Source organism: Diachasma alloeum, unplaced genomic scaffold, assembly GCF_001412515.2.
Source record: "Diachasma alloeum isolate Michigan unplaced genomic scaffold, Dall2.0 Dall_scaffold_00302, whole genome shotgun sequence".
NCBI classification, from domain to species: domain Eukaryota; kingdom Metazoa; phylum Arthropoda; class Insecta; order Hymenoptera; family Braconidae; genus Diachasma; species Diachasma alloeum.
In genome coordinates this window covers 896,340-918,731 of record NW_021680441.1, presented here as the reverse complement: position 1 = coordinate 918,731, position 22,392 = coordinate 896,340, and the positions used below count along the sequence as shown (strand labels likewise).

Below are 22,392 nucleotides of genomic sequence, written 5' to 3'. Positions count from 1 at the left end.
CCTGAAAATACCCATAATTGGTCGAAAATGCGTCAATTTTCAATAAAAGAAGAAAAAATTTTTCGGTTAGTTCATTCACTTCATCTACCGTTTGAGACTCGAATCAGACACTCCAGTGTGTGTGCCATACTTGGAATGAAATGTTCTTATAGCTGCAGTAGCTGAATCTCCTTTTCGGCAATATGATTTGATGAGGAATGATTTTTGTTCGATGGTTAAATTTTCCATTTTAGTGCTACAATTCCCGTCCGACTGAAGCATGAATGAAATTTGCGGAGAGTCTCCACTTCAACCATATATTAGACTTTAGATTGCACTGCCACCTTGTGTTATTCTACGCTATTTATTTGGTCACACGCTATGGGACACCCTCATGAGGTACATCGGAGTCCATCAATAATGAACTGAAAGTAAAAAATAAAAAATTCATTCGATCTTGAAGCGTAATATTCATCGTTAGATTTTTTAGATCACTGGTGATAAATTCAGTAGCGAAGCGGTAAAACCATTTACGTCGACTTATAATTAGAGATATAGCGAAATTTTCGTAATTATCTTTTTCGTAGCTCTCAATTCGCTCTATAAAAAAGATGTTGACAAAAATTTTGCTATATGCCTTAGACTTCGAGATATTCGTTGAAAATTGACCAATATGCAAAATCGAATTGAACTGTTTTCCGGCTACTGAATTATTCGAAGATTAGGGTCTTCATTGCCACGCCGAGAGAGAAATCGACATAATACAAGAAAAATAATTTCTTGAGAAGGTTCTTGCTTGTGTAAAATCTGTATTCTTTCAATATAAAAGTCTCTGATCTGAGCTTTTAGAATTTTTAGTAACTTTCTCATCATTTGCCACGAGGTAAGTGATTTCTTGGGGCAAGAAATTCTCACTTTATCGCCAAGTGTTCGTGTTCAAGTTGTGAACATTTCACAGAATTATTATCCCAAACGTTTTATCCTTAAGAGATGAGAGATTTGACGTAAGAGATTAGTTTTGTGATATAATGTCGATATTTCCCTCAATGCGTAGAGAGTATCATCAATTTTATGAAGTTGTCACGAAAAAAAAGATCGTTTTAACGACGCAAATTGAGAGATATGTTACGTATCCTAGTCGATATTTAATAGGTCATATCGTGAGATGTATGAATCATAAGGCCCCACCCACCGAGTGTAAGAATTCATTTTTGTAAATATACAAATAAAAAATTCTCGAGGGGTCTGAAGATGAAAAATTTGTCATTTTTCAATTGATCTAAGTTCTAGGCACTTGTATGAGATATAAACAACTAGGATTACACTATTTATTACTTTCTAAGGCTGTTACCTAGTTTAACGAGCTTTTTTTAATGAATGAAATTTTTTAAAATCATTTCTTTCATTTGTTTATTTATTAACGCTAGGTAATAGTCATTGATTTTTTATGTAGGAAAAAATTGTTTGAAGGTGATGACGTTTAATTAGTTGAAAATGTTTACAGTGATGAATTTGTATTATCGAGAGTATTTTTGCTTTTGCGAGTGGTTGAATGTTTATCATGTTGTAAAACAATCTGTATATATTCGGCAATGTTACGTTAATGGATTGAATGGATGCTTTGTGCTGCCAGGAAAATACGGAGGTGATGGAATGAAACAATAAAGTTGCCAAATGTATAAATGACTCTGTTTATTCATCTCCCTTCACACAAAATATAACTTTCTAACATAGATTTCTACACTACGATTCAATCGTCAAACCATCCAGGAGTTCTGTAACGTCTACTACATCAGAATTCAACAGTTTTTTCTTCTTCACAATTTCATTCAAATGTTCAGCCGAAGTTTTCCAATTTCTCGTCCACTCATCGTTCTTCGTAACCTTCGAGCACATCAGAATCTCATTAACAATATTCTCCATTTTCATCGAAGCTATGGACACAAATGTTCTCTTCAGATCATCAAGAACCCCCGGTCTGAGTTGCTTATTCCTGCAGACTAAATTCAGAACAAAAAGCCCATCTTCATTCAGACATTTCGAGACATTATTCAGAACACAATTCCCCAGAAATTGTTGCGGTGGACAACTCATCCCCACTGAGGAATCTTTACTGTCGACATCGAACAAAATTGCGTCAAACTTCTTCCCCCCGTTGGCAGTCTCTTCCAGGAATTTGACTCCATCACGAATGACAACTTTCATCTTATCATCAATGACGAAGTCAAACCACTCAGTTGCGATCTTCAGCATCATCTCGTCGATGTCGACAGCTGTGACCCTCAGCATGGGAAAACAGTGTCGGAGGAAGAGGCAGAGGCCACCCCCTCCCAACCCCACGACTAGAATCTCAGCGTCAGTCTTGTTCCGAAGTATTTCGTTGACCCCCACTGACATGAAGGCGTGATGTTCACAGGCCAGAGCCCCAGGATCAACGACATTCTTCACCTTTCCCCTCCTGGTCTTGATGGATCGTATTTTGGCTTCACTCTGGACCACGAACTGATTGTCGAGGAACACCAGACGACGGGATCGCGTCTTCTCGTCGTCGTCTAGCACGTCCTCGATGACGAATTTTCCACTCAACTTGCTCTCGCCTTCGTGGAGAATCTCTCGCCTGCCGACGTCAACCCCGAGAGACAGGTAGTCGATTTTGTAATTGTGGGGGAGGCCTGGGGGCGAGAGGTTCTTTATACTCGGCCCTAACTCGGCTTTCACCTGGTCCCAGTCTGAGAATTTGTGATCTCGACGGAGGATTACGATTGCCACGCGGTCTTTGTCTACGCTGGAGAGAAAATGCCTCCTTCCTTCTGGGGTTCCGAACAACCAGTCTGTGTCTCTGGGGACAGAGTGGAAGTACACTGAGAAAAAAAGTACTTACTTTTGCCAAGAAATTATTTCATTGCGAATTCATGTTTCAGTCAGGGAGAGCCATATTCATAAATCATAATTACCGTTAAATTTTGAAGCCGCCAATTAGTTAACACCACTTTAAACTTTTAATTATTCATAATTTAAGTAATCATTTAAATAATCATCAATTTAAGTATTCAAATTTTGAATTATTTTATTAACCAACAATTTAAGTAGGAAAATTGCCGATTATTTGGATCGATAATCCCTTTTAAGAAGTTAAAAGTATCTTATAAGATTGAAATCTATAAAAAATCGCGAACAATTGGAAAAAATAAATAATAATTTCATGTCCAATTGTTTAAAAAATAATTGAAGAATTTTATGCATCAATTTTTACACTCATCAAAGTTAGAGTTAATGGAAAATATTGAATTAAATACCGAGAACATTCAGATTGCAACTTACCGGCCTTGAGGCACCAGGAAAGCCGCATAACTCTTCCCCTTTGTGGAGGGTCGATCGAGGACATAAATCGTGTACCTCGGACTGTCATTTCCAGGTATGTATAAATCCAAATTTACTTCCCCAACGTCAGCCACACTTTTTTTCTGCAGTCTATCGCACACCAGGGCAGATTGTTGAACGGATAGAACGGAGTTTATGAATTCTTCTGGCGTGGATATTCGAACTGGGGGACCGTCTGTGAGGGATAATTCCAATATCTGATGGAAATTGAGAGTAAATAATTGAGGATTCAGAATTAGAGGGAAAGGGATTGTAAACAGTGTTGATTACATTCTTTTTCTAATAAAGAACAAGAATGGATGTTGTTATAATATTTTTCATGCTTCGAAGCTAGTTGCAAGCCCAGTCGACTCTTTATATAAAATATATTTTAAAATTGTTGTAGAGAAAACGCTAAATATAATTCAACAGCGAATTGGTAAAGTCGATTTAGCTAATAATCAGAATTAACTTGAATCGTTCTATGCTTTTACTACTGAATTTGAATAATTGAAATAATAAAATAATTCCGTACAAATTTTCATTAAAAATTTCCTTAATTGACTAAATTTCTGTATTTTTTGTGAATATGCATGGAATTCTGTGGAATTTGCATGGAAAAATACCGAACTTTGAATAGAAATTTCCAAAAAGTTAACAGAATTCTCAGTTGATATTTAATGACCCCACGTATTGAAAATACACGAAATAAAAATCCTATGTAAGTATTCCCTCACTTTCTGCGTAATCCCAGGAAATTTAGTTGCCATAATAACAAAAACTGGTATTGCACTGCCTTCTTGCTCTCTCGTTTTGTTCTCTGCCTCGTGGCATCGGGTTATACGAAGCATGTAGTTTGGGCTGGAGAAGTAAGCTACTATTTTTCTGAGAATATGCTCCTGAAGAAGGGAAATGCATATGTATCTTCCTCCTCTTCGCAGTACCCTTGATATTTCCTGAGGTGAAGTCACAGAAAAAAATTGATGATTAGGAAATATTCTGAAGCGTCGTGCACGGAAAACTTTCATAGAAGAACCTGGCGAATTCAATAATAAATTCTATTGAATTTCTAGGGAACTTGTGTTCAAAAAGTCATTAATTGTCGACCGATTTTATTTCACAATTTCGCAGCTTTACTTCGCGCTTTTTTAATAAATATGCGTAAGAGAAAAATTGAAAGGCAATTTTTTCTATTGAGATATTTTCTATAAGATCTCTTTAACATGAATTTTTTGAATTTGTTAGATTCAACTTCTCTTGTCTTTACATTTAAAAAAATGAAAGAAACTTTCAAAATAAAAATTTGGGGCCGATGAATTTCTATAGAAAATATCTCAATGGACAAAAAACGCGCAGATGAGTTCAATAGAAATCGAACAGAATTTTCTTCTATGAATTTTTTGATTATTGTCATAAATGAATACCAACGTCGAAAAACCTGTTTATCCTGAGAATAGTGTCTTTATTGGTGTCAGGCATGAGAGCGTCGAGAGTTCCTTTGTCCAGTACGACCGAAAAATTTTCATTTGAATATGTGGTCTGTGTTGCGTCCATCTGTTCAAATACTAGATCCGGACGATCTATCCTATTTTTGTCCCTCATCTGGTCGATTACTATTTTTGATATATCGATACTTGTTACATTGCTGGAAATAAATTACTCCGCATTTTCAAGGGATTTAGTCTCAATATATTGATGAAAGTCGTAATAAAAATATTTAATGGAACGAAAATTCAACAGATTTACTGTTTTCAAGACAATCTATTGTGTTGAATGTATACTCCTGTTAAAAAGATCTGAACACAGAATGAGTTTTTCAAAATCCAAGAAAAAAAAATTGGAAAATTTGTGTCCAGACATTTCTGTGTAAAAAATATGAATAGAATGATGAATTCAATGGAAAAATCGAAGTCTGTTGATTCTTCTCTATCGAAAATGTGTCTATAAAACAATGTCTACATTGAAATATGTTTTTATAAAATAATGATGAAGTGCATTTAAGGATTTTATTAAAATTTATTTATTTAAAATTTTTTTAAAATTTAAAAATGAAAAAACTTCAAAAACTTGAAAATTGAAAAATAAGATTTTCACTGTGATATAAAAAATACAGTACCCTGCTATTACTAAGTGCAAACTTTGTATCTATATATCTAGAACTTGTGCTAATCACAACTAAATTGAATGTAATTTACTTTGACCTAATTTAGTTTAATAATTTTCAAGTGCAATTCTCTGTCGGGGTTTCATTGTAGGGATGGGAACAAAATGTAAAGGCCCGAGAGGGTATACATATGACGAAATAAATAAGTAATGATGAAGTGCTACGAAATTTTTAACGGAAATCAGCAAAAAAACTAATGAAATTTTCAGTAGATTAAAAAAAATTCCGCAGAAGTTCATCTAGCTTCTTCTTCAACTGTTTCAATCGTTCATTATACATTACCTGTATCCAACATCATACAAATCCATACTCAGGGTCGAATTACCACAGCCGACGACCAACACATCATCTTTAGGCTTTATAAATTTGGATAATTGTCCGCATAATTCCGGATACTCCCCATACCTTAAAAGCAATTATTTTCATGTTAATTTTATTGTCGAATAAAACGGAAACTCCAGACTTTTTTTCAAATGCTAAAAACCTATTCAATTGTTGATGCAATGGAATTTTTGTTCTTTAAGAATGTGGGGTGAACAGGCCAATCGCTGGAAGGTTAAGAGAAATTCAAGTTTCGTGGTAAAATCTAGATTAAAAGAGTCATCTAAATGGGATATGATGACTTCCAAATCTTCAAGAATATTTTAATTAGCAGAACAAAATTATTTGAAGTAAAAATAACAAAACAAAGAATAATTAAAAGAAGAAATAGTTGAATGCAGCCGAAACCCCTAATTTCTGAACGACTGGACGATATTTCTTTTATCTATTGAATGTCGATCAATAGAAAAAATGATTGATCACATGATTATTCATTTTATTTATGGAATATTCAATGCAAATTGAACTCGTCCAGAAATTGACCTGTTTACTCCACCTCTTTCTCTTTGCAACGAGCCCAGAATCAGCTCAATTAATTAATTTATCTTCTAGTTATGAATATTATATAGCAAAATGCTCGGAGTGTCCATTTTGCCCCACCTGCCTCGATTCTTACCATTCGAATGCTTTTTTCCCTCGTTTTTTGAAGAATGTATTCCAGTAATCGGCTTTACTGAACTCTTCGTGACACTTCGGCAATAGATTCATGTTTCAAAATTATGTTTTTCTGAATTATTCTATTGTATGCGGCTTTTCTTTCAATTTTTTAAGACCCAATTATTGTTAAGCCGCTGTCAACAATGTGAGGTTAATAAACACTGGAAAGAACATGGAACGAATGAGGCTGGAAAGGTAGGAAATGTTTTTTAATTACTGTTGGACAGACTTTTATGTAACGCCGATTCATTTTTTATCACCCAGTGGGAAAGAATCGGACTGTTTTACCAGGGAGGGCAATGTTCACAGATAACATCCTGCATCTGGGAGAGTTTACTGTATTTCTATCCCAAAGTGTGTATCGTCGAGGTGAGCCCCACCCAGTTGTGACCGAACCCCATCGTTATTTTAATTTTTTCCTCCATTTTTAATATTTCTTCGAAGTTTGGAAAACGTTGGTAATAAAAAATGGACAGAGAAGAGAAAGTACAAGTGGTGAGAAGCGCGATAAAAACGTACAAAAATTTTCCCAAGGAGGGAATTATTTACAAGTGAGTTTGGCGCATGTTACCACGTGGCACTCAACACATTGAGGTTCATTCTGCACGTGTGCACTGAGAGAAAATACAAGTTCCTCAATCCATTTTTTTAACAAAAAATTGAACGCATTCATTTTTTGGTACAAGAAGTTGAATTTTTTCAGAGTCTAGGGGAGGTTGGGGTAAAACGGACACTTGACTTTTTTTTAAATGTCAGTGAGGGCTTGAAATGTTGATAAAATTTAATAATTTTTTTTTCAATACAAAGAACAATTCTTTGCCTTTGTGATGAGCCTAAAATGAGCTCAATTGATCAATTTGTTTCTGAGTTATTAATAATTTAAAAAAGTCTAAAGTATCTGTTTTACACCACCCACCCCTATAACAATTTTCCTGCAAAGAATAGTAAATAATAGTCGACTCTCTGTATAAGAATCAACCAATTAAACAGTTTGGTGTCTCTACCACTTGCGTTTATGTTTAAAAAAATTGAGCAAGAGACCTACATAAGGTATTCCATGCCAAATGAGTCAGTGGCTGACCCTCGCCCTTTTGGAAATTGATCTCGATTTTTTCTACGATTGAGGGACTAGGAAAACTCATCTCGCAATTTTTTCCGATTTTTTCGTTTTTTTTCGATAACTGGCTCTATTCACCCGATTTTAATTTGACGGCTCAAAATTTTCCATTTGTTATCGCGTAATCAAAATTTCAGTTTCCCATTTTTTCCCTTTCTGCCCGTCCTCAGTAATAATACCAATAATAATAGCAATGATAGCTGAGCTCAATTATTCTTGACTCACTCTTTCATTTGAGCCCAAAAAAACATTCATCTCTTGTCTGACATCGCTGCTACAAACTCGGGTTTTCAATTGAATAGAGCTCCTAGACAGTGCAATGACTCACTAATTTTTTTTTCATTCAGGGATGTTTTTGGAATTTTCCAAAATGTAACTGCAATGAAAGCTCTGAAGGATCTCCTGGTGGAGCATTCCTCCTCCTTGGAGCTGGATATAATCGTTGGTCTCGACTCCAGAGGATTTCTAGTGGGTCCTCTCATCGCTCTAGAACTTGGAAAACCGTTCGTGCCTATTAGGAAAAAGGGCAAATTACCAGGAGATGTTGCTGAGGAGAGTTTCGCACTGGAGTATGGAGAGGTATTTTTCAACAATTTTTATTCTTAAACTTGTGATCCTTCGGTTACACATTTCATTCTTATTTTCTTCTATCCAAAGGCAACATTTGAGATTCAAACTGAGAGCATCAGCAGTGGCAAGAGGGTGCTGATTGTCGATGATCTGCTGGCAACTGGAGGTATTCAAAATAATCCAACAATAAGTCGAAAAATTGAGAAGCAAAAAATCCATCGAACACGAGAATTAAATAAAATTGGATTTTCTTATTCTCAGGATCAATGGCAGCTGCAGTTCAATTGCTAAAATCTCTCGAAGTTGATGTTGTCGAGTGTCTCGTCATCATGGAACTAGTCTATTTAGGTGGACGATCCAAACTGAAAGCTCCAGTATTCTCCTTAGTCAAATACGACTGACTCTCAGTTCAAATTTCTCAGAAATATTTTGACTAAATCCTTACATTGAATTTCTAATTTCAACTTTTTAACAGAAACATTCCACTCAAGCATTTGTGCACAATAAAAGGCATATTTTTATATCCATAAGTTATACCGAGAATATTTTAAAAAATATAGGATTTATATTGAACGTCAGTTATTTACAATGGAATACTTTTTTCATTTCTCAATGAATGAAAGCTTGAATTTTTTCATTTTATTTTTCATCTCGAATTCCTGAGACCTTGCAGGAAGGTCTCCACCTCTTCTTCAAGTGTCTCCACGTCCTCCACCAATTTCTCGTAGTTATTGCTCTTCCCCCGAGGTCTTGTACGAATGACTTTGCTTTTGGCACTTCTAGGTTTTGAAGTTACATTCTTCGTTGGATGCAGAAGAGTCTCAGACGATAATTTTGTTAATTTATCGCGTTCGGAATCCAAATTCATCTTTGTTAATTTCAGCTGCTCGTTGTAACACTTTTGAAGCTCTGAAAATATATTTCTTCATTGAATAGTCCATTATTTTCATATATTATTTGCAAGAAAAAGATGTATGAAAAAAAAACAACTCTAATGCTCCATTCTCATAAATTACATACCATGAAGTCTCTTCTGGTGGATCTCTTGTAGAAAATTTTCGCTTTCTTCCTTCAATTTTTTCTCCTCCAACTCTCTAGCCATTTTTCTCCTCTCTTCCTTCACTAGCAATTCCTCCTGCTTCATGTCCAACAATTGCTTCACATTTCCCAAATTTCCAATCAAGAATTTGGGATATTCCTTGAGGAGAAATGGTGGATAGGGTCCACTTGCAGGTAGAAATTTCAGATTGTCTCTATGAAATTGATAAAACAAAAAATTAATAGACTAGCCAAGTTTTTTTTACAAGTTTTGTTATTCATTTATTTTTATTCTCATTTTTTCCAAAAAAAAAAAAGATTGAAAAATAGTTTTTGGGTACAACAAATATTCAACTAACGGAAAATTAATCGACTAGCTAAGTTTTTCTTACAATTTTTGTTATTCATTTATTTTTATTCTCATTTAAAAAAAAAAGATTGAAAAATAGTTTTTGGGTACAACAAATATTCAACTAACGGAAAATTAATCGACTAGCTAAGTTTTTCTTACAATTTTTGTTATTCATTTATTTTTATTCTCATTTAAAAAAAAAAGATTGAAAAATAGTTTTTGGGTACAACAAATATTCAACTAACGGAAAATTAATCGACTAGCTAAGTTTTTTTGACAAGTTTTGTTATTCATCTATTTTTATTCTCTCATTTTTAAAAAAAAAAAAAAAAAAAAGATTGAAAAATGGTTTTTGGGTACAACAAATATTCAACTAACAGAATTGAATGAATAAAAATCCTATCAATCTCTTTGAATGCAATTCTATTTCACCATTTCATCACGTGAAATGTCAATTTTTTTTTCTGAAAACTGGCTGTGAGCTCCATGTAAGTTCCCTCTTCAAAAACAGCATTGAGCACGGAATAAATACCTCAAGTACATCCTGGGGTGATTCTTCTCCGAGACTTCCCTGTCAATTCTCTCCGCCACCCTAATGATCTTCCTCGCCGAGACGGGCCCCTGCGTTCCAAAGAACACCTGGAAGTCCTCCTTATCCTCCAAAATCCCCACAATGGCCTCCCTATTACACACGCTGTACGCCACAACGCAGAGTATCAGCATGGACGGTCGCCCAATGGTTATCAGATGGTCCCACAGTATCATCCACTCCCGTCCCGCCAACACTTCGCTGAGACTGGTCTTCAGTAGCGGCCAGGCGTACTCAGCTAACGAAAGGTGCAGATTGATTTCATTAATTATGAACCTCCTCAATTCAAACGGAGTTAATTAAACTCTGACTAAACACAGATATTTATAGTGCAAATCAAAATATTGGTTAATTATGATTGATAATCACTAATTCGATATTTTGATACAATAGTCTGTTATGATTATTAAATTTAGTAGCGAAGTGGTAAAGCGGTTCAAGTCGACTCATCTCCCAGTTGGGTTTTTGAGGAATATTTCCGAATCTACGGGAAATAGCGAAATTTTCGTAATTATATTTGTTGTAGCTCTCAATCGGTTCTATAAAAAAGGTTATAACAAAAATTTTGCTATCTCCCTCAAATTCCGAGATATTCATTGAAAACTGGTCAATAATCAAAATTGACAATCATATCTCTGAAATGGATTGTCTAAAAAATCGGAAAAGAATTGAGAGATAGTTTTTAATTAACTCATCTGGTAGTTATTTCATACTTTTCTCGCAAATTCATCATTACTTCAATTTTTGCGAAAATTTGGAGGTGGCCCATTTTGCCCACCCTGCCCCGTTTTGTCCTGCCCTCCCCTAATTATAATTTTAATTAAGACTTTTTTATGCTAGTTGTTAATACGTGTAGGGAAGGTTGGGGTAAAATGGACACTTTTGACTTTTTTAAAAATGTTAATGACGGCTTGAAATGTTGATAAAATTTAATCAAAATATTGGTTAATTATGATTGATAATCACTAATTCGATATTTTGATACAATAGTCTGTTATGATTATTAAATTTAGTAGCGAAGTGGTAAAGCGGTTCAAGTCGACTCATCTCCCAGTTGGGTTTTTGAGGAATATTTCCGAATCTACGGGAAATAGCGAAATTTTCGTAATTAGATTTGTTGTAGCTCTCAATCGGTTCTATAAAAAAGGTTATAACAAAAATTTTGCTATCTCCCGCAGATTCCGAGATATTCATTGAAAACTGGTCAATAATCAAAATTGACAATCATATCTCTGAAATGGATTGTCGAAAAAATCTGAAAAAAATTGATAGTTCTTAATTAACTCATCAGGTAGTTATTTCATACTTTTCTCGCAAATTCATCATTACTTCAATTTTTGCGAAAATTTGAGGTGTCCCATTTTGCCCACCGTGCCCCGTTTTGTCCTGCCCTCCCCCAATTATAATTTTAATTAAGACTTTTTTATGCTAGTTGTTAATACGTATAGGGGAGGTTGGGGTAAAATGGACACTTTCGACTTTTTTAAAAAATGTCAATAACGGCTTGAAATGTTGATAAAATTTAATAAGTTTCTTATTCATTGCAAAGACCAATTCTTTCCCTTTGTGATGACCCTAAACTGAGCTCAATCGATAAATTTGTATCAGAGTTATGAGTAATTAAAACAAAAGTCTGAAGCGTCCATTTTACCCCACTCTCCCCTACACTGTCAATATTGACTCGTTATTGATTGAAAACGAATAAAAAATGAAAGTCACAGGTACTCACTCGAAGTGACGCCACGTTGACAGTAAAACTCCAGCAACTGGGGGTCAACTTCCCCGAGGATGTTCTCAACGATCCCCAGGACGTTGATGGGCGGCAGAGGATGATACTCGAACCACTTCTGACAGAAGTTCCACAACACCACGAGCACCGCCTCGAACCCGGCGATGGGATCCCTCCGAAAGGCCACGATAAACGGAAAAACGAGCTCCGGTAGAAACGCCGTCTGCCCCAAGAGCGGACAGAACTGAATCAGCCTCTCAATCGTCACCGAGAGCAGCATCTCCCTGCTCTTATCGGCGAGCTTCCACTCCCTCAGCATCTCAACTTCAGTCTCGAGAAGAGTCTTCTCGGACAAACCGAGATACTCAGGCCTATTCTCCGGGAGCCTGAGGAGAGTCTTCCAGATGAGGGCCCTGTGGCGCTCGGGGTATTCCCCGAACTCCTTGAGAATCGGCCGGAGTCGTTTCAACTCAAGCTCCACCTGGAATCCGCTTCTCACGCATTTCAGGTGATCGTGAACTCCGTGAGACTGGATTTGCGCCGATTTGAGGGCCTTGGGAGACTTCGGGGAGGGTTTAACGAGGTTATCGACGGAGGATAGCACCAGGGAGCCATCGAAGGTGATGGTCGCCAGCCACTGACCCCCGGGGGACACGACAGCCTTCCTGATTCCCGCCAAAGGCCCCTCCAAAGTCGGCACAAAACACCTCTTCGATAGATCGAAAAACCGCAGGCGGCCATCTTCAAACAAAATGGCCACCATTTTACAGCTGTAGTCCACCACCTGAGGAACGGCAAACAGCCTTCTTGCCACTGAATTGCCGTCCGGCAACTCGAATTTACACGTCAAACTCCAGGATTTTGTGTTGTAAATCAGAATTCTACGTTTGCCACCGCAAATTACTATAGATCTGCCGTTTTCCGTGAAGATAAAGTCTTTGGCGTTGCGGACGCCATTTTGGTTTATCGATATGCGGTTCTCGGAGGAGAATAGCTCGAAGAGCCAGGACTGAATGACATCGGTGTCGTAGAGGACTACGATCACTCCGTTTGGGGAGATGAGGGCCTTTTTTATCGAGGACTCCTTCGTCTCCAGTCGCAATTGGTGGATTTTTTTCGCTGTCTCCAGGTCCCATATTACCGCCTCTTTTCGAGAGGCTGTGAGACAGTAGTTTTTGTAGAAGGAGATCCAGGTCGGGGGGACCTGGTGCGCCTTGAGGAGGCAGTACTTTTGGGGGGAGAAGTCGTTTGAGTTGAGGAGTTTTATGTCTTTTGAGGTTAAACCGATGATTAACTCGTTTTTTTGGATCGGGCTGAAGGAGACGAAGGTGGATTGACCCACTGGGCCTAGTTTTTTTACCCACCAGTCGCCAGATATCAGGTGGAGCTGGTAGCTCACCCCTTTTGTATCGATTGCTATCAGCGTCTCTTCGTCCTCGCGGAAGGTTATGTGTTGAAAGTTCTTGCGGAGAAGGCACTTTGAGGGGTTTTTCAGGGTTAATTTGTACTTTTCACGACCGATTTTTTGGAGCTTCGAGGAACACTCGGGGATCATTTCACCACTGAGTTTGTTTTTGAGGGGTTATGGTTTCTGTTGATGTTTTGGAGTCACTGACGCGTATCCATGGCGACGGCAATGGCGTGCGTCCTGATTCAAATAGACTATTTGAATGAATCAGTTTTTTAACGCTGATTAAGTTTTTCGAGGCTTTTTTCGCGGGGAATGGCCACAATTGCTTCTGCAGGAAGACAATTTTGTGAATTTATCTGGTAATGTGGTTTTAGGGCTGGGAGTTGGGAAAGGTTTCGAAGGACTCGGAAGACCGCACTGATCGGAGGAGAATTTTGCACTGATGAGTGTGCAGAAGTGAATGGAAGCTAACGGTATTCGGTGAGTAGTTGGGGTTCTTGGGGATTAAGGAAGGAGGGGGAGGCAATTGCATTTTGGGGGGTATTTGGGGCCCGATGAGTCCGCCAGGTACCTGCGAGGCCCGGATTGTTTGAGTGACCGTTCAAAATTATGTTTTTAAAAATGATTTTCAGTGTTGAATGACGAGAAAAATTGCATAATTGGAAACCCTAGTGCGCGCAGTCGCTATACACAATTCTTTTCATTTATTTTGTATTGAATTTTTTTTTGAATTTTTTTTTTGTGTTGAAATTATTCTACTGGAATATTTCGTGTACAATTTTTTCTGCCTAAATTTTCTCGGTCAAATCGTTTGACCGAGTGCGGAGATGAAGACGATTTTTGCAATTTAAAAATGTATTTTTATTTATTTATTCGTCTCTGATGTTACAAATGAAATTCAATATTTTTCTTCTTCAATATAAAGAGCATTTCTTTCCCTTTGTAATGAGCCTAATTTGAGCTCAATTGATAAATTTGTTTCTGAGTTATGAGTAATTTTACAAAAATCTAAAGTGTCCATTTTACCCCATCCTCCCCTATACATAGATGTAAAACAATTTTTTCTGCCTAAATTTTCTCGGTCAAATCGTTTGACCGAGTCCGGAGATGAAGACGATTTTTGCAATTTAAAAAGGTATTGTTTTTTATTTATTCGTCTGATGTTACAAATGTTTTTCTTTGTTTTACACCTATGTATAGGGGAGGATGGGGTAAAATGGACACTTTAGACTTTTGTAAAATTACTCACAACTCAGAAACAAATTTATCAATTGAGCTCAAATTAGGCTCATTACAAAGGGAAAAAAATGCTCTTTGTATTGAAGAAAAAAAATATTGAATTTCATCAACATTTCAAGCTGTCATTAACATTTTTAAAAAAGTCAAAAGTGTCCATTTTACCCCAAGCTCCCCTACGTAGGGGCGGGTGGGGTAAAACGGACACTAGACTTTTTTTTCAATTACTCATAACTCAGGAACAAATTTATCAATTGAGCTCAGCTTAGTCTCATTAGAAAAGGGAAAGAATTGTTCTTTGCATTAGAGAAAAATTTATTGAATTTCATCAACATTTCAACCTGTTATTAACATTTTAAAAAAAAGTCAAATGTGTCCATTTTACCCCAGCCTCCCCTGTAAGCTAATTATATTTTTTGAAGTGGAGCAGCTCAATTAGGAATGTTTCTGAAAATATTTGAACTTTTTTCGCCTACTGTATTTCATTGCAAAGACATTGCAATGCTTTTGAACGTGGTGGTAGGTTTGCCGATCACGCAAAAGGAGTTCCCAGATTTTGGGTCTCGATTTGTAGACACTGAGGATTAACATCGGCGGGAGACCGGTGTGTCCCTTGCAGGGCGAGGGAATGGTGCTGACGCGTGGTTTATGATAGAAAAGTCCGGCGAGGGGGCGGGGCGAGGAGTATTGTGATCCATAAAATCAATCATTTTACAATTTTTTTATTGGTTAATTAGGGGAGGGTGGAGTAAAATGGACACTTTTGACTTTTTTAAAAATATTCGTAACTCAGAAACAGATTTATCAATTGAGCTCAGTCTAAGCTCATCACAAAGAGGAGTGATTGTTTTTCAATTGAAAAATAAAATTATTCCATTTCACGAACAATTCAACACGTCATGAATATTCCAAAAAAAGTCAAGTGTCCGTTTTACGCTACCCTCCCCTATACACGGCGAGAAATTCGTTGGAAAAACTCTAGTGCTGTTAAAGTCAAATTTCTAGGGATTTCTGATAAAATTTTCGGGGATTTTACTGAAAATTTCATATAAGAACGGGAAAAATTCACGTGCTACTCAATAAAATGTCCAGTGCCGGCCCAAAAATGATCTTTAAAATATTTAAAATATATTCTTGATTCTTTCAGAAACATTTTTCGGTGTATTTTACATGAATAGTGCAATTTTTTATTAAAAAACAAAATTAGCTATGTAGGAGTTGAATTGCAAAAAACTAATACGTAATTGTTATTGCGCAATTTTCTCAAAAAATTATTTAAAAAAAAAATCTCTGTAGCGCAAAAATCAGAGGCCCTGGACTACTTTTAATCTTTGAAGCGTTGGGGCAAACGAACAATAAACAATTAATTTTTTTGCACTAATTATTCGTTTTTAGACATATATAATCAATCGTCAATGTACTTTTAAATCTCATAGTCGTCTCCCGCCCTTAAACGATAAAAAAACTCAATTGCAGGATTCTTATTAGGAATTCAAACATTTATTAATCTTTAGTATTACCAATGACAAATAATTGTACCCCCAAATGCTCGGTTTTCACCGTGTAAATGGGGAGAAGTGAAGTTTTCCCTGAAGTTTCATTCTCGTCATCAGTTCTCATGATCCAGGGAAAATCCTCACACTTTGGGTTCTCCGAGAGGCTCACAAGAGCTGCCTCGTGGGTTTCGAGTTCAATGGAGAATTTACAGTCCTCGGGAAGGGGTTTCAGGTACGAATCCATCATCGAGAGCTTCAGACAGACTGTCCTCAAGGATTCTTCTGTCTTCAGAAAATATGGATCACATCTTGAACAAAACGAGAAACAAATGGAAATGTTTCCAGCGCTTGGGAATTAAAAATTGAAAAATTATTTTGTGGAGATGGGGTCGTCTTTGATACTGACTCTGTTGCATCAATTTGTATCTGCAATAAATCGAAAACAAATTTTTCCACGAGAATGTCATCACTATCGACAATTATGAAATTCAGGCGTTTGATACTGGTGATGTCTGCTGTGAGAGCCTCTCTGACGGCCTCAAGAACATTCTTCAAGTACTCGTTCACCTCAGGGTGCTCAGATATCCAGACTCCAGCCCCATAGATCTTCTTTCTACCGAAAATCTCAGTGGGATAAATTTTCCTGTGATATAGGATTCCGTGAAATGCTACCTCCAGGTATTCTAGAAGAATATCAGTGCTCACTGCAAAAAAATAATATTTTTCATCAAACGAAATCGTTAAAAATATGAAAAGAAAACAATGAATTTTGTGGAAAGAAATAATGTTGCTCGTAAGTAAATTATTTATTTTTATTTACTTACTCATTTTTTTTTAATTCCACCGAGTGAAAATAAAAATTAATTAGTTGAATGAAAACTACCGCAACTTTTATTGATTTTTTTCAAATTCAAATTATTTTATTTCACTAAAATGATGTGAAAAATAACAAAATCTGGTAAACAAATTTTTAAAAAACTGAATTATCTATTTTGAATTTTATTCCGTGAAACACTCGTCAATAATATTCTATGATGAAAAATTATTATAATTTTCCATTTTCAGTGTTTTGTAATTCATAACCTCAAAATTCTTCAGAGCAAAATTTTTCTCTCATATTTAATTACTATTTTAGAAAATTAATTAATTCATTAGGATTAGTGCATACGTGGGATTTACCTATTTGACACTGTGACATTTGGAGCTCTCGGCCGACTCTCAAAAAGCCCTCTTCGATTTGCAAGTGCAAGTGAAAATTGGCGGGAGAATGATCTCCAATATGGCGGCCACTGTTGGCGTAGCACCTCACGGCTGCACAACTTTGGGGGGGAAAAGTCGGGAAAAACGGTAAACGGTTCGATGTCAGGAGCTTTGACAAGTTTTTAGCCTGTGTAAGTGAATGTTTTGATATTATTTCCATTGAATTGTGATTTTAACCGTATATTTGTGCATTTTGAATGATTGGTAATGGTGGAAATAATTATTACAAGGTGGTTTATCCAGTCTGTGAGTGGAAATTGTACTTCTCGACAGTTGTATCGTTCATCGGCACCAGATTCTAACCTCAAATGTTGTAGTTCCATCATTCAAATGGATTTTCGATTTTAAATCGAATAATTACTGGATTTAATCAAGTTTAATGATGAATTTTATTGAAAAAAAATTGTGATTTTTTTTTCACTGAAATTCTTTGGAAATTCTGGTCGTTTTGGGGGGTGATTTTGATAGCAGATGATTCCACTATCATTGGGATTTTTTTTGTTTATTTGAATGGTTGGGGATCATTTTTTCATTGTAATAGTTATGAGAAACAGTTTTTCGAGGTGGAAATGTGGGGTTTCGTTGATGGGGAGAGGGAGGGCATCGTGAGCATTTTATTACGTCTTGGGAAATTGATTGTTGACAGTTTTCAAGGGGTCAAAAGGTTTGGAAAATTGGTATTCCTGATGATTTTACAGCTGCTGAGGGATGGGGTTGCGTACAACAATGATTTTTCAAACTTTGCACTTCATTTTTTAACAAAAAAACAAATTTTCAATTTTTTTCGTATTTTCTTAAATTAAAAAAAATTCTGAAATGTCCACATTGAGAAGATTTATTCATAGGAGGACAGGGCAGAAGGTGAATTAACAATGACAATGATGAATTAAATATTTAGTCTCGAAAAAACACATCTGTTATAAAAAAAATTGATTTGATTTAATTTATATTTTTATCAAATGTGTTTTCTTCGTTGATGGATTCGATGGAGGGATTCTAGCCCTGATTTTCCATTAATTAATGGTACTTTCTTCTACAGATTTGAATTGATGAAAAAACTAAAGTGAAAATGCCACCGGTTAAGAAAGTCGATCTCGAGAGGATGGCATGGAGTTGGATTGAAACAGTAGTACCAGAAGAAATCGAGAAGGTCCACCTAGAGAATGCGTACAGAATAGGATTAAAAAATTGTAAAAATTGCAAGTGAGTGAAGAATGAATTTCTAAAAGCCAATTAAACATTGTAAAAGTCCAAAAGGATTTTTTTCAACTGGAAGTCCTGAGATTTCCTCAACAAGACATAAAAAATTGTTTTAAGAAGTAACTATAATTATTAAAATGTTTCAGACGTAATTGCAGTAACAATCCATGCTGCCTGACTGGTTTAGGCGAGGAAAAGTACTTCAAATCACAGCCAGCCGAGGTGGCATCGCTGGAAAGTTCATTATCCGAACTGAGGGATCCAACTCAATACGTTGGTCTCAAAAATCTTGGAGCCACGTGCTATGTCAATAGTTTAATTCAAGTTTGGTTTCATAATGAAGATATGAGGTAATTCCTTCAATCATTGAACAGTTTCCGCTTGTAAAAACTATTCAGACCTCTAAAGTTGAAGAAACATTAAAAATCTAGGAAAAATGTTTTCCAAGACTTTCCAAAAAAATTAAAAACCCTGTCTCTTCCAGACGAATAATCTACAAATGGGACATAACAGCAGACCCCGAGGAATCCGAGTACTTGCAGCACTCCCAATCCCTGAAAACCCCCTACCACCCCCGAACAGTAGTAGGCCAGCTGCAGTACATCTTCGCGATGATGCAGTTTGGTAACAAACGACTGCTGGACCCCACGAGCCTAGCGATTGCCCTGTCCCTGGACACAGACACCCAACAAGACGCCCAGGAGTTCTCAAAACTTCTCCTCGCTCACATCGAGAACAAACTCACAAGCCTAACTCTAAAGTCTCGTCTGCAACGGCTAACTCAGGGGACCTACATCTACGTAAACCGATGCTCAACCTGTTCCACTGAGTACCAGACACCCACGACATTCTACGAGCTTGATCTCCAGCTTGCTCCAACCCTGAAGGAGGCCATGGACAACTACCTCAGCGAGGAGGAGCTAGTTGGTGCCAACAAATACCACTGCCAACATTGCAATGAAAAACAAAATGCCAAGAGATTTATCAGACTTGACTCCCTCCCAGAGACCCTAAACTTCCAACTCTTGAGATTTGTTTTTCACCGAGAGAGTGGACAGAAGAAGAAACTATCGTCATTCATACAATTCCCTGAGGATCTGGACATGTCGGAGTACTTGAACTGCCCAGCAGGTGCCCATTTGTACTCATTGGTTGCTGTTTTGAGTCATAAGGGACCATCCGCCCACTCTGGCCACTACATCGTCAACATCTGCAATTCCTCGGGGGAGTGGTATCAGTTCAGTGACGACAAAGTCGAGAAGACCCAGAATAAGAGGATTGAGGATGGCATCGGGGACAATGGGAAGGTCGCCAAGAGGTCCAGGGTGCCCAAGGGCTTTCTCTCCTCCAACACTGCCTACATGTTGGTTTACAAGAAGAACCTGGGGGATGGCAAAGCCAGGAGGCCCCTGGACAATGGGAAGAGGAAGGAGACCAGCGATTCAGATTCATCAGGGCCTATTTTCAGTCCTGTGAAGAAGTCCAAGCTTAAGAGGAAGGGGAGGAAGAAGATCAGGGGGGATGAGGAGGGGCTGGATGATCATAATTCTGTGGATGAGGGGAAGGATGGAGTCATGAATGATGAGGATCTCAAGGAAGAGGGGATTTTTTGTGGGAAAGAGGAAGTTGAGAGATGTTTGTCTCCTCCTGGTGCTCGTGATGATAAAAATGGCGAGATTGAACTCACGATGAAGGAGAATTATCATAAGAATTATCAGATGCTCAATGGCGATGCTCACAGGGCCATGGGCTGTGGTGAGAGGGATTATTATGAGGCCATGGAGTTTCAGATGTGGGAGCTGAGTGAGACGCTGAGGGAACTTGTTAAAGGGGAGAATGTTGCTCATGAGTTGAGTCTTCTTGCTGTTCAGGAGGAGAAGCAGAAGAAGATTGAGGAGAAGAATGTCAAGAGGCAGGAGGTCATTGATTTTTATGAGGCATGGGGAAAGTGCGAGGGTGTGGGGGAGAGATTTGTGTGGATTCCTACGAGTTTTATCAGCAAGTGGCTTAATGATCATTCGGGGAGCAATGAGGGAGTGGGGGAGGTGGAGACTGGGGGCCTCATGTGTCGACATGGGAAGATGGACCCGGGGAAGGTGCATAAAGCCAAGTGTGTGCCTTTGGCCGCGGCTGAGAGGCTTCTGGGGAAGTTTGAGATGAGGGAGAGACTTGGTGAGGAGAGCCTCTGCTTGGCATGCGTCAGGAAGAAGTGCAAGACGATGAGGTTCAAGATTGAGCTGGAGAGGGATCACAAGGAGGTGCTGGAGTCTATTAAAGTGATTAAAGAAATGTAAGTTGATAGTTTTTTGGGTTTCGAGATTTGAAAATAAATGGACTTCGAAATTGGAAATTCCAATTATAGGAGTTTCAGGAGAAATTAGAATGCTTTATGAAATGTTTTTTTCTTTTAATTATTTTTTAACGTAGACTAGAACAATTGGCGAGATAAATGGAACTCTAGTTTTAGAATTTTGTAGATGACACTGTTTTTGTCATCAACTAATTTCTATTCTTTTTCATGTTGTTTTAGAACTGATGATAGTTACATAATCGGGGCAGACTCGTTAAAACACTGGAGAAAATTAGCAATGGAGCGTTTGGAGGGTGAAACGAGTCATGAGAATGAAGTAGAGCACACGAACGATCAAAAGCCCTCCAACGATAATCAGAAAGAAGAGATGGAGGAGGAATCAGAACCCATTATGAATTTTAATGAGGATCTTCTGTGTGAACATGACGGATTGAGAATTCCAGATGCTAGTAGGAAAATCGTACCAGGTGCTGCCTGGAGAATCCTTAAAAAGTATTTTCCAAAGGCTGCTGAGTATCCTGTTGGCACAAATTCATGTATTATTTGCGAGGAGAAAAATGAAACTGCTGAGAAAGCCAAGGCTGATCATAAAATTTGGGGGAAGCTGCAGAAGGACCACTTGAGTGAACTTTATCACGGGAAAAATAGAAACGAAGTCATCAAGGATAAGAATTGTCATAAAGTCTACTTCATCGTTGATAAAGGATTTGTGGATGTTTGGAAGACATTTACTCGGTGAGTCATTGATTTTTATTCAATTTATTGAGGAAATACAAGTGTGCAGAATTGCATAAGGCACTTTTTTAATTCAGTCGTAATTGGCATCTAAGCCATTTTTTTCAACTGAATTGTTCGCTGTCTATACTTATAAATAAATCATGGAAGTAGTTTATAATTTGGGGAAATTTTTTTTTTATCATTAAAATGATTACTAAAGCTATTACCAGTTTGAAAAAATTATTTCTAGGGGAGGAAATATATTGTTCATGAATTTTTTATAACAGAAATTCTTCATTTTCGATAATAGAAAATTCGCAATCTTGTTTTTTTGAGGTTTCTTGAAATTTTGTAATGATTTAAAATAGAAAACTAAGCTCAGATTACAATTTAATTGGGAATTTTGAGAGGAATTTTAACAAAAAAAAATCGAAAAAATGCCTAGTCTTATTCTATGAAATCTCACGAACATTTTCACAAAAAAAAAAATTTTAATCGAATGAAAATTGTGGTGCGAGGAGCATTTCGAAGCCAAAAACACGAAAAACTATGGGGTAAAATGGATTGGGCACAAACCCCCCCATTCTAATTCTTCTTGAAGCAAAATGGCTGAATTTACTATCTCAACTGGGGTTCCCTCCTTTCCCTAATGACCCAAGCCATTTTGCCCCGACTTCATTTACACTCTGAATGGATTTTCACGTCCCTCGTAATTATTTCGTTTCAATTAATTCTGACTCCCAATTGCCAAGAAAAATTGATGGATTTTCCTGGACGTGTTGAGGAGGTTTTTTCTTAATTGTCCAATGAGATGTGGGGGGGGGG

At 37.2% G+C, this 22,392-nt stretch overlaps 5 protein-coding genes across 5 annotated transcripts in view; 2 read left to right on the top strand and 3 right to left on the bottom strand.

Annotated features, from left to right (window-relative positions):
• Positions 1 to 1,654: 1,654 nt before the first annotated feature.
• On the bottom strand, positions 1,655 to 6,931 carry LOC107039672 (eEF1A lysine and N-terminal methyltransferase homolog). The gene is made up of 6 exons (XM_015259424.2): positions 6,501 to 6,931; positions 5,786 to 5,908; positions 4,768 to 4,984; positions 4,077 to 4,295; positions 3,301 to 3,557; positions 1,655 to 2,818 (listed from the first exon to the last, which is right to left on the bottom strand). Exons 1-6 carry the CDS (start codon positions 6,590 to 6,592, stop codon positions 1,723 to 1,725), a joined length of 2,004 nt encoding a protein of 667 aa, XP_015114910.1. The 5' UTR covers positions 6,593 to 6,931; the 3' UTR covers positions 1,655 to 1,722.
• LOC107039673 (adenine phosphoribosyltransferase) lies at positions 6,754 to 8,810 on the top strand. The gene is made up of 4 exons (XM_015259425.2): positions 6,754 to 7,092; positions 8,006 to 8,237; positions 8,316 to 8,394; positions 8,490 to 8,810. Exons 1-4 carry the CDS (start codon positions 7,010 to 7,012, stop codon positions 8,627 to 8,629), a joined length of 534 nt encoding a protein of 177 aa, XP_015114911.1. The 5' UTR covers positions 6,754 to 7,009; the 3' UTR covers positions 8,630 to 8,810.
• LOC107039670 (TBC1 domain family member 31) lies at positions 8,239 to 13,768 on the bottom strand. The gene is made up of 4 exons (XM_015259423.2): positions 11,937 to 13,768; positions 10,151 to 10,445; positions 9,249 to 9,481; positions 8,239 to 9,137 (listed from the first exon to the last, which is right to left on the bottom strand). The coding sequence occupies exons 1-4, from the start codon at positions 13,489 to 13,491 to the stop codon at positions 8,875 to 8,877; spliced, it is 2,346 nt and encodes a 781-aa protein (XP_015114909.1). The 5' UTR covers positions 13,492 to 13,768; the 3' UTR covers positions 8,239 to 8,874.
• A 2,318-nt stretch (positions 13,769 to 16,086) lies between these two features.
• On the bottom strand, positions 16,087 to 17,356 carry LOC107039587 (mitotic spindle assembly checkpoint protein MAD2B). Its single transcript, XM_015259297.2, has 3 exons — positions 17,259 to 17,356; positions 16,486 to 16,783; positions 16,087 to 16,387 (listed from the first exon to the last, which is right to left on the bottom strand). The coding sequence occupies exons 1-3, from the start codon at positions 17,275 to 17,277 to the stop codon at positions 16,087 to 16,089; spliced, it is 618 nt and encodes a 205-aa protein (XP_015114783.1). The 5' UTR covers positions 17,278 to 17,356.
• Positions 17,357 to 17,363: 7 nt separating this feature from the next.
• The window catches only part of LOC107039596 (ubiquitin carboxyl-terminal hydrolase 48), a 58,097-nt gene continuing 53,068 nt past the window's right edge, over positions 17,364 to 22,392 (top strand). The window contains exons 1-5 of the mRNA XM_015259308.2: positions 17,364 to 17,470; positions 18,379 to 18,542; positions 18,686 to 18,889; positions 19,024 to 20,829; positions 21,070 to 21,585. Coding sequence (XP_015114794.1) covers positions 18,409 to 18,542; positions 18,686 to 18,889; positions 19,024 to 20,829; positions 21,070 to 21,585 — 2,660 coding nt within the window. The 5' untranslated portion in view covers positions 17,364 to 17,470; positions 18,379 to 18,408. The remainder of the gene's footprint in view (positions 17,471 to 18,378; positions 18,543 to 18,685; positions 18,890 to 19,023; positions 20,830 to 21,069; positions 21,586 to 22,392) is intronic.